Source organism: Artemia sp. Qi Xiang Cuo, chromosome 17 (assembly GCF_049724085.1).
Source record: "Artemia sp. Qi Xiang Cuo chromosome 17, ASM4972408v1, whole genome shotgun sequence".
NCBI lineage: Eukaryota > Metazoa > Arthropoda > Branchiopoda > Anostraca > Artemiidae > Artemia > Artemia sp. Qi Xiang Cuo.
Window position 1 is genome coordinate 31,360,107 of NC_142810.1, and position 14,953 is coordinate 31,375,059.

The 14,953-nt window shown below is 35.6% G+C and overlaps 1 protein-coding gene across 1 annotated transcript in view; it reads right to left on the reverse strand.

Annotated features, from left to right (window-relative positions):
* The window catches only part of LOC148942102 (Na(+)/citrate cotransporter-like), a 160,089-nt gene that overhangs the window by 112,354 nt on the left and 32,782 nt on the right, over positions 1–14,953 (reverse strand). Inside the window, exons 3-5 of the mRNA XM_089103718.1 lie at positions 14,305–14,570; positions 5,403–5,517; positions 1,711–1,877 (exon numbers count right to left, since the gene is read on the reverse strand). Of these exons, the coding sequence (XP_088959844.1) occupies positions 1,711–1,877; positions 5,403–5,517; positions 14,305–14,570 (548 nt within the window). The remainder of the gene's footprint in view (positions 1–1,710; positions 1,878–5,402; positions 5,518–14,304; positions 14,571–14,953) is intronic.

The window sequence follows — 14,953 nt, forward strand, 5'->3', positions numbered from 1 at the left end:
CCACTTCTCACCACCTGGTGTACATCTCGGAGTGTCAAGTGCGCTGCACAGGTCCGCCACGCTTGGCACCCATTCACCATACTTTCCAAGCACCAACTGGTGTAAGCGATTTCTGAAAGTCGTTGACCCCTCGGTGCAATAACTATGAAATAATGAACATCCCTTAGAAGTTTCTTATTTACAATCTATCATAATTGTTAATTTTTTCATTGACTACATAGTGTATTTAGGGACATGCCTACAAACGTACGGTTGCGAGGCCTCAGATACTGCGAGGTCTTATAAATGCTTCTAGGTATTTACCCCTCCGGCGATTACCCCCCGGAAAGTACCCCCGGAAAATAATAATAATGTAATAATGCTACAAATAATGTTTGTCATCATTTGAGTTTTCTGCTGAAGTAACAACTCTGAAAAATCAAACTTATGTCGTAACCTGATTTGAAAGTCAAACTCTCGTCAAAAATGTTATTATTTGTCGTTCCTTTTTATTTTTAATTTGTAGTCGGAGCTGTCCTAGTAGACGTTTTATGACTTTGAAGAACAATATTTGAAAATTTACTCTGATTACCGGCCATTCTTTTTTTCTTATGTTTTTTTTCTTCTTTGCTTCGGACTGCCATTGCAGCATAATGCCTTTAGTTATATCACTTAGGAGTTGAATAAGATGGACACCATCTTATTGAACTCCTAAATGCTGATAAGCCCGTCCAGTGTTTTTGACCTGCGGACTTGAGAAGTCTATAAAGATTTTTGTTTCGGTGTCCCAGTATTCACAGTAAGGTCGTTTCACTGATCTGTTATTTCGCTTTTAACCTATACTTATGTGTAGGTTATCTGATATGTCAATTGTATTTTTTCCTCGTTTTACACGTTGAAGTCAAGCTATAAATATTTAAATTTGTAACTTTAATAATTTTGCCTAAAACAGGGCTAAATTTTGGTCTAAAATAGCGTTCACTATATTTGGGCTAGTAATTGCACCAGTATGGGCTATGTGTTCCGCCGAAAACCTTGGCTATGTGTTCCAACCATGCCACTGACAACAAATGCATGCGCGTAATTGACCATCCTAATTCGATACAGGGGTGGCATTTTTCTATTTATAGGGAAATAAAACCGCTTGCATACGCTTCTCATACATTTTGAACCTAATGGTATATTTTCCTTTTTTGTAGTTGTTGCACCTTTTGATGGGTTGCACTTTACATTAAATAAGTTTTCCATGCCTAGAATCAGCTTCCAAACTAAATTCTTCTGAAGTATATAGAAGTTACTGCTGTCATATTCTGTTTTTAGAGTAGTAGTCCGTATTGAAAGCCTTCTCAGTCCTTTGAACTTCTTTTTGTAAGAACTTATTGCTAATTACTATAAAATTGTGTTAAATGAATCATTTGCATAAGTGTGAAACTTTACCATGAGGATGATCAGACCATATGGCTTCGAAAGAATATTTCTGTGCTGTCCGACCATTCTGACTAAAATACCGATCCTCCGGGTTATCAAATCAACTTATTTATGTCATCACTTTTGCATGGTGAGGCCAAAGGACAAACAAGCACATGAGTAACAAATCACTCCATAAACCAGCACTATTGTGTGAAATGCGTTTAAAAACTGATCCTTTCGGGAACAAATTATGTACCTGGCCTGCTCCTAAAATATTTTCAACACACCTATTTATCTTTGATTTACAGATTACAAAATTACCTTGAAGCCTTTCGTGATTGATGGATACGAATCAATTCTTGTGTTGAAGTAACTGTTGAAAGTGCACTCAGGTCTTTGCTGTACTGTCTGCTGTACTTTACCTTATAAGGTGGCCGGATTTCTTCTGAATTTATATCAGTAAGATTGGTACCATTGTTTTCTTCTTCCTAAGAAAAAAGAAATACAGTCAAATAAATTCTGAGGCTCGAAGCACCACTTCCGTGAAAATATAATATGCGATCTGACGCATTAATTATGTTTATATTTAAATTCTAGCGTGAGTCTACCATTCCAAAAGTTTAAAATTATAATAAGAGCTAGGGGTCTTAGCTTTTGGAATGATGAAACTTGCTTTACTGAGTTAAATCCTACTATCTCTCTTAAGGATACTACCCACTGTCTTATTTCCTACTTTTAACTAAGTAGCAACCAAAATATTACGGCACAATGAATTGTTGTCAACAATTCGTGCAAAGACACGGATTGCCATGAAGTTTAAAAAGGTAGACAAAGATTTGAATAATTATTTTAAACATCTGGACAGGTGTAAAGTAGCAAACCTGAGATGAAAAACTTGCTCTTTAGCTATTGACAAAAAAAAAGTTAATTTAAGCCATGAATCAAAGTTTACCGCAGATGATTTCTGGCTCTTCATTCTCGGAGCGAACAAACAGCTCCTCCAACATACTCTTTCATTAGCGCGTACGAACAGCTCCTCTCATTTGATCTGCCGTCAGCGGTCCAATTACCCTGGAACACGTATTTTGGCAGAAACTTTCTCAAAATGCCTTTGAAACCAACTTGAGACTTCGAAACCTACTTTTAATTCCTAAAAACATCCAATAATAACATTGCACTACTAATTACCGATTTTCACATATGTATTGGAAAAAATTAATTTAAAATTTGTTTCTTTAAAATTTAGTGTTCCAATGTTGAAGTCAAGTTTCGCATTCAAGAGAAATCTGACTTGTCTATCCGTGAAAAGATCTAATGTCGCTTATGTTTCTGCGTTCTCTGGAGCACTCGCACCTGGGTCAGGGTTTTTATAATGGGTGAGATGGGTAAAGATCATACTGCCTATTATTTATATACTTTGGGTTCCGAAGTGTGTTTTCAAATAAGATTGGCCGCGGTTCCGACCTGCTTAGCTTTAATTCGTACCAAGTTTACCACCTGTGATGTCACACACAGCAAGCTTGCGGAATATCCACGTGCAAAAAAACAAGGGAGTAAATATCTCTCAGACCAATTTGATTAAAGTTAAGATAGCGGCTGGTGTTTGGCTCTCAGATTAAAGGTCAAAAATGTGCAGCTGGGGTCTATTTCGCCAATTTTGAAGCAGGGCTCCGGCACTCGGCATGTGGTAGGCTTGTATATATTGATTCTCGTTGTAAGTAGTAACGTTCAAATGAGTCAGCTATTTCTGCTACTCTCTCCTCAGGAAAATGGAGGGCTCCGCAGGGAACACATAGGATGTTGAAGGCCAATGACCTGTAATAAACACTTGCGCTGTTTATAGTATCTTTGTAGGTTTGTGCTAGTTTTTGTGCCCCATTTTGTTGGCGTCGAAGATTGTGATGGCGTTGTTCTTCTAATGTAATATTACTTTTCTTCTTCACTTTCATTTTTGACTCGTTCTGGTTTTTGCTGTCTCTTGTCTTCTAACAGCACAATTCTTTATTTTTCACCCTATTCTTGATACGTTTTGATACTCGCTTTTTCGCGATTGCTTGTAACTCGCACTGCCGCTGATCTTTATCCGCATATCGTTTAAAGAGATAGTATATATATATATATATATATATATATATATATATATATATATATATATATATATATATATATATATATATATATATATATATATATATATATATATATATATATATATATATATATATATATATATATATATATATATATATATATATATATATATATATATATATATATATATATATATATATATATATATATATATATATATATATATATATATATATATATATCAAATCAAAAGCACCTTAAATCTAGCGAAATATTTCCAAGTAGAACCTTCCATTAGGGCTCATCAGAAGATATACCACGTGCCTTAACGGGTTTCGAGGCTTTACTTTCTTTACCCGGCACAGTGGAGCCTCTACCATAAGATCTATATGGTATCCCTATGTCTGGTAAAACTTGAAAAATACTGGCATACTAGTAAAGCTATTAAAAATTACATACAAAAAGTGTTTCATTGTTTCCTTAATAAAATCCCAGAGGTCACTGAGGTAAGACCATTCTTGAACAAATGAAGACTGGTCCAGATGTGTCTTTTACTGGTATCCGGAACCAATTACAGATTTAAAGATCCTCAACCTTATTAGAAAACAGTCTACAAATTCAAAATTCCAAAAAAGAAAAGCGAAAGAGAAATTATATTAAAATATCATTCAGTATTTCTTTATAATTTTTTATATTTACCTAAAAATTCATGATACATAAAACTAATTTTTTTGAATTGCCAACTAATTTTTTTGGCAGAAAAACCTCTTAAGATCAGTTTTTTGCTCAGCTTTTTACATCTATTTTTAAAATCTGTGTAATTACTGCATATTTTTGCACACCTAAATAATTGGGAATAATAAGCTGAATAAGTAATATTCGAATATATATTACTTTCAAGGAATGGAAAATTAATTACTTCAAAATTAAAATCATCCGTTTTATTATATATTTTAAAAACTAATTTATTATTATCTGAAATATTAATATTTAAATCTAAGAAATTGTCAGAGTGTCCTATCCCACAGCTAGGCTCCAGAATTAACTCTTGTGGATAAATATTTTTTGAAATTTCAATAAACTCTGCACAATTTATTACTAAGAGATCGTCCAGATATCTTTTATTATTTGAAAGGTTATATTTTACATTGCTTGGGCTATTTTTATTTATCATAAATTCGTATTCTAATTGACTTAAAAACAGGTCCGCTATGAATGGACTCGCATTCCCACCCATAGGAATGCCAACAGTTTGTTTATATAAATTCCCAATATACATATATATATATATATATATATATATATATATATATATTTTATATATATATATATATATATATATATATATATATATATATATATATATATATATATATATATATATATATATATATATATATATATATATATATATATATATATATATATATATATATATATATATATATATTTATATATATATATATATATATATTTTTTTTTTAATTGCTATTACCATATCTGAAACTAAGAATTTTACGTCAGATAAAACAGTAAAATTTTACATCAACAAAAAAAAATATAGGGAGTGAGAAAAGGAGAGAGAGACAGAGAGGGATAAAGAGAGAGAAAGAGAGAGAGAGAGAGAGAGAGAGAGAGAGAGAGAAGAGAGGGAGAGAAGAGAGAGAGAGAGAAGGAGAGAAGGCTCAGTGAGGAGAGAGAGACAAAGGTAGATAGACAGAGAAAAATAGAGAATAATAGAGGAGAGAAAAAAGAGAATATTGCAAACGATTCTCAACATTGGTCATTCTATAAAAAAAAAATGTATAGTGTGAAAACATAGTGTTTGGAAACAAATGTGGAAGGAACATGATGTGGCTGCATTTACTTCTCCATGGGCTACCCTGTATTGAATTATCGTAAGATTAAATAACGGATGGTACCTTAAATATTTCGTCAACAACGGCTTGCACAATAGGCACCATCATTAATGTGGCTGCAGTGTTTGAAATCCACATTGATAAGAACATGGTGGTTCCCATAAACCCCAGCATCAGCCTGAAAAACAAGATGGCATTTTATGGTGTGTAACATTTATTGAACATTCGTTAACTTTAAGCTTGATTTAAGTTGCATTTTCAAAGAATAGCATTTGATACACGCAAAACACAGCATTATTTTGAAACTTGTTCTTGTATCTTCAACAAAGAATGACTGAAACTTTTAGTTTTTCTTTTCAGTTAGTTTTTATCTGCGATTTAGAACTCAATACATTTGGGGTTCTGTTTCTTTCAAAAATCGGTGAAAACTGAATAGGTTGAAGGTTTGAACAAATAAAATAGCATCTAGAAAACTAACAAAAGAGTTTAAATCCAAAAATTCTGATCTGAGAATCAAATTTTCAATCGGATTGACAATAAAATTTAAAAGTTAGAGCGAACAGTAAATTGTGAAAGTAAGATTGAAAGAAGTTGGTACCAACGGTAAGTAAAGAGTCGTGTCCATAAAAATTCAGATTCTAAGAAATGAAACATTGGTGACAGTATATTCATAAGGAGAATTGTACAGATTACAAACCCTTGAAAGTATTAAGGATGTGCAGGGGTATGGTCCCAAGACTTCAGCTTTGTTCATTCAATGACATAAATTGAAAATCCCTGCATAACGACTCTCATTTGCCCTTGGGGTCTAAAACCGGGCTAACAGTTTACTAATTTCGAGACTAAAAAGTACTGAAAATTGTGATAGCACCTGAGAAAACCAATTTTGTGACAAATGTTTTCTTTTGTACTTAATTTTGAAAATAAACATTAAATTTATAGTAACATTTTCAACTGATGAGCTTTCAGCAATTAATATCATTATACATCAAATATTCAGTTTAATTTATTATCTCTTTTTATAGTTGTTAAAGACGAATATAGTTTCACTACAAACAAGTGATTGGATTCTGCCTCCTTTCCTAACTGTAAATAAAAACCTAAAGCCTACTGCGTCATTGGCGCTTAACTGAAAACGGATTATATTACAAATACTTCTTTTCCAGTTCTTGCAGCATTGACAATAAAAATACAATTACAGCGAAATAAATTATTGATCTGATAGATCTTTTAACAATTAATATCATTATACATCAAATATTCAATTTGATGTTGTTAATACTTTCCAAGACTGTTCAAGACGCATATAGTTTTCAGTTAAGTACCAATGACGCAGTAGGTTTTAGACTTTTATAGTGAGAGAAGGAGGTCATACCCTAACTCTTGTTTGTGGTGATTTTTGTTTGTTTCAAGCTTAATTTACATATTCAACTTAAGTTTCACTCGTTTAAAGATTTATTTATTAATTTACATTAATGTCTATTGTATGTTTGTTTGCATTGATTGTTTATTTAATTTCTGTTCGTTTTATGTTTAATTTGTACTTCAATAAGTAAATATTTTTTTGTCTTAACGTTGATTTCCTTACCCAATCGAAGCTTGACTCACTTTAAGATCTATTTATTAATTTATTTTATTACTTGTTGTATATTTTTGCTATGATCGTTTACTTGATTTCTGTTCGTTATGTGTTTCATGTATTCTTAATAGTAATTTCTGGTTGTTTTGAGTTTGAATTTTAATAGGTATTTCTATCTGCTGAGCTTAACCTTAAAATGGTCGTTACTTTTCTTTGAAAAACATATTTTTTCGGAAAGTTTTTTTCAATTAATTTTTGTTCGTTTTTTATAATAAAAAATTACATGTTCTAAAAAGTCTCTTGTTTCAAAACAAAACTTTGAAAAAAAAAAATCAAATATTCATCAAAGTATCAAAACTGATATCAAAGTAACAATATCAAAGTGAAAAATGGGTTTGTGTCAACCTCGGAGTTTTTATTATCTGATGTTTGAACTATTTTTAACAAAATTGCTATCCCAAAATTTTTATCGGATGAGATTGGGGAAAAAGGGCATGGGGGACTAGAATAGGCTTCGGTCTCTTTTGAATCTTTAGAAGTGAGCTAGAACTTCCTGTATTCAATCAAATGAGCCCTCTCTAAAGTTTATACGAGCATCTTTTCGATAAAAAACCATATAAATCCCCAGAGAATAACTTAGAATGCCTGTCCCTCGGCCCTGGGAGATTGTGTCGACCCTGGGGTTTTAGTATCTGATGGTTGAATCATTTTTAACAAAATTGTCATTTGAAATTTTTATCTGATGGGGTTATCCATCCGATACGCCCACAGGCGTGGAGGACGGGAGGTGCTAGTTGCCCTCCGATCTTTTTCACTCTGAGAAAATGAACTTCAACTTTTAATTTCCATTCAAATGAACCCTCTCTGAAGTTCATGCGAGTATACTTTCCATAAGAACCATGTATGCCCCCAGACCAATACTAACAACGCCCGCCCCGGCCCCCGGGGGGGGGGGGGTGTCGACACAGGAGTATTTCTTATCTGACCTTTGAACTATTTTTAACGCAATGACCACACGTAAAGCAGTTTTGTTATATGATCTTTGAACTATTTTTAACAAAATGGCTAACTCAAATTTTTTATCACATGTGTTTGGGGGAAAAGGGCTTGGGGGGCCAGTTGCCCTCTGATCACTTTTGACTTTTTATAAGGGCTGGATTTCACTATCTAATCAAATGAAACCTCTCTGAAGTTTATACGAGCATCCCTTTCATACGAACAATATATGCCCCAGGGCATAACTTACAACGCCTGCCCCCGGGCCCTGGGGGTTGTGACAACACCGGAGTTTTTGTTATCTGACTTTTGAGAAATTTTTAAATTAATGACTATCTCAAACTTTTTGTTGGATGCATTTGGGGAAAAGAGTCGTGGGGGCTAGTTACCCTCCAATATCTTTTGACTCGAAAAAACTTAACTAGAACTTTCAATTTCCAATCAAATGAGCCATCTCTGAATTTTTTACGAGCATCCCTTCAATAAGAACCATATATTCCCCAGGGGTATAACCTAAGACCCCTCCCCTGAGGCCCTGGGGGGCTGTGATTACCCCTGAGTTTTCGTTATATGATCTTTGAACTATTTAAAAAAAAAAGCTATCTCAATGTTCTTATCGGATGGGTTTGAGGAAAAAAGGGCGTGGAGGGGAGAGGGCCTAGGTGCCCTCCAATCTCTTTTGACTCTTAAAGAGTGAACTAGAACTTCCAATTTCCAATCAAATGATACCTCTTTGAAGTTATTACGGGAATCCCTTCCATAAGACCCAAATATGCCCCTAGGGCATAAGTGATACCGCCTGCCCCCGGGTCCTGGTGGGTTGTCTCAACACCGGAATTTTTTTTATATAATCTTTGAACTATTTTTAACAAAATATCTATCTTAAAATTTTTATTGGTTGCATTTGGGAAAAAAGGGTTTAGGGGGGGGGGGAAGCTGGTTACCCTCCAATATGTTTTGAAGCTTAAAAACTGAACTAGAACTTTCAATTTACAATCAAATGAGCCCTCTCGGATGTTTATACGACATTGTTGTCTATACAAAACCTTATTGTTGATGAAGATAAAATCAATGATGTCCATCTCCCTATTTCGTGCCTAATTGAGCCTCCTGATGTTCAAGCCCACTTTAAGGGTCCCCATTCAAAATGGTAACAAAAACCCAATTGGAATCATATAAACGTTGAGATGTATATTACTACTTTATGCACTCTACTCTCAACTATTAAAGTCCCGTTTCACTTGCTCCAGACTTCGATAAAGTGCCCTGATTCTAAGGAAGACCTAAATTCATATTATTACCAGATAGTGGCGTGTCTAAAGTCGGCCACAAAAGTTGCAGTTCCGATTGAGCACGTGCGTTCTGGGTCTCGAAAGCCCCTGTGGAATATACATCCGGAAGTGAAAAAGGTAAAGAACCGCGCAAAGTTTTGGTTGCGATTGTGGAACGCTTGCGATCGACCTTCCTCCGGTGCTGTGTTTACAGTCAAGCAAAAAACGAAGAAAGAATACAAATCTTGCTTACGTAATGAAAAGGCTAATGACAAGGCGTAATGCAATGACTTGGAATATAGTTATCAATAGCAGTAAGTGTTCTCCCCCACCTCAGTCGGAATTAAACCTTATGAATTTTGTGCGCCATTATATTGACATATTTTCCGTATTTAATCAGTGTGTTCAGAAACATTTTTCTAATCTACTTAGTTCGGTCCTGCCAGTGTCTGTTTGTCAATATAGAGTCCCTGCGATAAGTATGAGTGATTTACATTGGGCACTGAAGAAAGTAAAAAGATCAGATTCTCCTGATTGTGATGGCCTATGCTTTAGGAATTTTGCTTATGATTGTCCATTATTGTTGAACCACCTGCAGTTATTATTCCAGATTTGTATAGCTCAATCTCTGGTTCCTGATAGTTTTCTTTCCGGTACTGTCACGCCTATACTTAAACGCGGTAAAGATCCAGATTCATGCTCGAATTATAGACTGATTACTGTATCTTGCTTTACGAGTAAGATTTTTGAGTATGTCCTTTTGCCTGAAATAACTTCTAAGTGCGATTTTTCGTCTTTTCAACACGGATTTAGAAGAGGGGTTGGTTTCCCCCAGGCGCATCATGTACTCAGCCGGTTGTTAAAGGAAGCTTTTGCCCAGAAGCGTTCATTGTATTGCTGCAGAGTAGACATTTCCGGGGCTTTTGATAATGTTGTTCACGCCCAGGCCTTGCATTCCCTTGCTTGTTCTGGAGTCAATTATTCAGTTATTTCTACATTGCGATATTGGTATGATAATTCTTATGTGCGTATTAAGTGGCTGTCAAATACTTCTGATTCGGTAGCTGTTAGGAAAGGCGTTAGACAGGGAGGAGTTTTATCTCCTTATAAATTTAAATGTGTCCTTACTACTTGTTTAAAACATCTATCTCCTACTGTGTTTTTTCGTGATATTGGTGTAAGTTATATTGCATACGCCGACGATGTCCTTTTAGTTAGTTTTTCTCGTCGAGGGCTGGCTCAGAACTTCCGTAAGCTGTCTTCTCTACTTAGTGATATTGGCCAATCTGTTAATATGGGAAAGTGTGAGTTTATATGCTTTAATAGTAGAACTTCTGTATCTCCATTAAACTTCGGTTCGATTTCATTACCTTGTTTGGATAAAGTCAAGGGGCTTGAAATATCGTTTTGCCCGTCCATTTACGAAACTTGCTCCGAGTTGGTTACTAATGCATTAAAAAATATTCGTGTGTCATATGGTAAGATATCTGCAAATAGAGGGCGTTATAATCGTAAGGGCCTAGCCCGGCTTTATAATAGTTTTTGAGCTCCAGGTGTAAATTTTCTATTTGGATTCCACCACTTACTGAGGAAAAAATATTTACGAAGACTTAGAAGTGGTTACTTTAGATATTGTAAATATTTGATGTATTTACCCGGCCGTTTTAAAAATAGAAATAATGTATCCCCTTATTGTGTGAATTATTCGTGCGTGCGACATGCCCGTGTGTCTTATAATAATATTATGAATAATAGTAATTTTGTTTATGTCACTGACCCCTTAGTTTGTTTTTCTCATCGTGATATCGGTTAATTTGTATTTTTTTATTGTTGTTTGATTTCGTAATGATGTTGTTATTTTTTCTTTTATATTTTCCATTCCTCCACAGTGTCATTTATAATGTTCATATGTGGGTCATAAATAAATTATTATTATTATTATATGCCCCCAGGGCATAACTTACAACCCTTGCCCTGAGGGCTGTGGGGGAGTTGTCATCCTCAAAGACATAATTTCCAGAACTTAAAACTACGTTTAATAAAATGGCTGTCTCAAAATTGTGATTGGATGTGTTTGGGGAAAAGGTGGGCGTCTGAGGGGAGTGAGTTGCCCTCAAATCACTTTCGACTATTAAAAAGGGCACTAGCCCTTTGAATTTCCAATCGAATGAGCCTTTTTTGAAGTTTCTACGACACCACCTATGAGCCTGTTTTGAAGTTTCTACGACAACGCTTTCTATAAAAACCTTATATGCCACCAGGGCATAACTTAAAACTCTTGCCCTGAGGGTTGCAGGGGAGTGTCCTCCTCAAAAATATATTTTCTATCTGGAAATCAACTACGCTGAACAAAATATCAATCTCAAAATTTTAATTAGATGTGTTTGGTGGAATGATGGGCGTGGGGGGCTAGTTGCCCTCCAATCATTTTCGACTATTAAAAAGGGCACTAGAACTCTCGATTTCCAATCGAATGAGCCCCCTTTGAAGTTTCTACGACGACCCCTTCCGTATGAAGTGCCTCTGGGAAAAAAAAATAAATAAATAATAAAACATTGGACCCGTATGGCCTTTACTATAGGCGACACTACAGCGTTGCCTCTGATACTTCTTTGATATTCCTGGACACCAAATAAGCGAGCAAGACATTCTATTTTAGATACCTTTAAATATCTTAGATACCAGAATTATTAAGTTGTTGCCCCGAATTGAGACCCATAGAGGTCCGACCGGGGTAAAAAAGGTCAGGGGGCTAGTTGCCCTCCGATCACTTTTGACTCTTTAAAAGGCCACTAGAATTTCCAGTTTAGATCGACTGATCCACCTCCAAAATTTACACTACCATCCCTTCCATAAAAACCTTATATACCCCTGGGGCAGAATTTACAACACTAGCCCCCAGGTTCTGGAGGGATATGTTATCCCTGGAGTTTTTGTTATATGATCTTTGGTCTGTTTTGGTCAAAATGGCTATATAAAAGGTTTATCTGACGCATTTGGGGAAAAGAAGGTAGGTGAGGGGGGGGGGGCTAGTTGCCACATGGTCACTTTTGACTCTTAAAAAGGGTCCTATAGATTTGAATTTCTAATCATTTGAGTCCCCTCTGAAGTTTATACGACCACCTCTTCCATAAAAACCTTGTATGCCCCGGGGCATAAGTTACAATCTTTCCACTGGGCTCGGGGGTGGGGGGGGGGGCTAAGATGACCCTGAAGTTTTGTTATCTGATCATTGGACTATTTCAAAGAAAATGGCTCTCTTAAATTGATCAGACGCATTTAAGGAAAAGAGGGTGTGTAGGGGGGTGGTTAAATGCCCTCGGATTACTTTTGACTCTTTAAAAAGGTAACTAGAACTTTCAATTTTGAATCAAATGAGCTACCTCTGAAGTTTATATGACTACCCATTACATAAGAACCTTATATGCCCCGGGGCATAAGTTAAAACACTTGCCCCTGGGCTCGTGGGGGTTGTGTCGACCCCGGGATTCTTGTTACCTGATGTTTGAGCTATTTTAACATAATGGCTATCTCAAAATTTTTATCGGATAGATTTGGGTAAAAAAAACCTTGGGGGGATAGTTGCCCTTTGATCTCTTTTGACTCTTAAAAAGTGAATTAACTTTCAATTTCCAATCAAATAAACCCCTTCTGAAGCTCATACGAGCATACTTTCAATAAGAACAATATATGCCCCCAGGGCATAACTTACAACGCCTGCCCATGGGCCCAGGGGGGGTTCAATCGGCCCCGAAGTTTTTGTTATCTGATGTTCGAACTAATTAAAAAAAATTATCGATTGTATTTGGGAAAAAAGATGCGGGAAGGAGGACTAGTTGGCCTCCCATCACTTTTGACTCTTAAAATGAGCACTATAACTTCCGATTCCCAATAGAATGAGCCCCATACGAAGTTCATACGACAATCCATTCAATATGAATTGCCTCTGGAAAAAAAATTAACACATTCGAACCTGATGGCCTTAGGGTTGGTGGGGGGGGAGGATAGATGTCATTGGATCACTTTCTACTCTTAAAAAGGGAACTAGAACTTTCAATTTTGAATCAAATGAGCTACCTCCGAAGTTTATATGAGTAACCATTACATAAAAACCTTATATGCCCCCAGGCATAACTTAAAACACTTGCCCATGGGTCCTGGGGGTTGTGTCGACCCCGGGATTCTTGTTATCTGATGTTTGAGCTGTTTTAACATAATGACTATCTCAAAATTTTTATCTGATAGATTTGGGAAAAAAACCTTGGGGGGATAGTTACCCTTTGATCTCTTTTGACTCTTGAAAAGTGAATTAACTTTCAATTTCCTATCAAATAAACCCCCTCTGAAGCTCATACGAGCATCCTTTCCATGAGAACAATATATGCCCCCAGGGCATAACTTACAACGCCTGCCCATGGGCCCTGGGGGTTCAATCAGCCCCGAAGATTTTGTTATCTGATGTTTGAACTAATTAACATCAGATAACATCAGATAAACATCAGATAAACTAATTACTATAGGTAACGCTGTAGCGTTGCCTCTGATAATATTGGTTATTGGGAAGTATACAAACTTTTTCAGGGGGATTTTTCTGGTGGGGGGTTGGCATATACTTGGGAAGATCTTGTCATGGAGCGATTTTGTATGGGGGAAAGGAATTTTCCCTGGAGGGGGAGCCGGATTTTCCAGCATTAATTAAAAAACAATCTGAAATTAAATAAAAAAAAAAGTTTTATCAACTGAAAGTAAGTTAATCAACTGAGAAATGACGATTTAGATTCACTTTAAACGACCAGTAAATACTTCTGAAATTCAATCCGTCAGATATTGCTGCAACCCAATCACATATTTGACGGTGGCCTCTTTGTCTTATAATTTTTTTTCTTTGCATTTATACCGCATATCTAAGGCCCAAGAGTTAAAAAAAAAATCAAAGAAGCATGGGCTTACATTGAAAAAGTAAAAAGTAAGTATATGAATAGCAAAAAAGCTGGCATATTATTACTGCCAATGAAACATATAAAAATGTACAATAAAGTTTTTTCTACATTGGAATGAAATATATTTAAGAAACTTTATTATTTGTGGCAATTCTAGAATAAAGTTTTTGTACACTTACCACCTAGGACTGGCACCAACCAGCATTAGGACTCTCAGAGCCACACGCTTATGCAACTTACAATGTTCAGTAGCAATAGCGACAATAATGCCACCTATAAACATTACATTTGTTTCTTTCATATAGGCAATACAGACTTTGTCCGTGCTCATGATCGCAAAAGCTGGCAGGAGAACAACAGGCAATAGACTTGTGATAGCTAACGGTATTGCTTCTGTCATCCAGAGTAGAGCCATTAGAATGACCACGTAGCCGCATCTGGCCTCCTGAAAAGCATTTCATTGATAAGAAATCTTAGCAAAAATTGCATTTCTTACAGCAGTGGAATGATATGAAATGATAGCCTACTCTTTTATTTGAAACAAATATGAAGTTTTACAAGCCATCTATATTTCGCTAGCGATAATATTACTCTGGTAGATTGTTCTGGCTGTAAATGTAACAATCATATAGTAAAAAACGAACTATTTGGGACAGTTCTAAATTTTGGACACCTTACCTTGTCCAAAAACAACGTACTTGCCGGTAAAATTAAAGCCAGGCTTTGCTACCCAGCTCGGGTCTTTTTTTATATAAATTCTGTAAGCATCTTCCTAATTTCAGTTCCTAAGAAATTTTAAGGTGTCAGAGAAGCTGATTGCTCATTTCG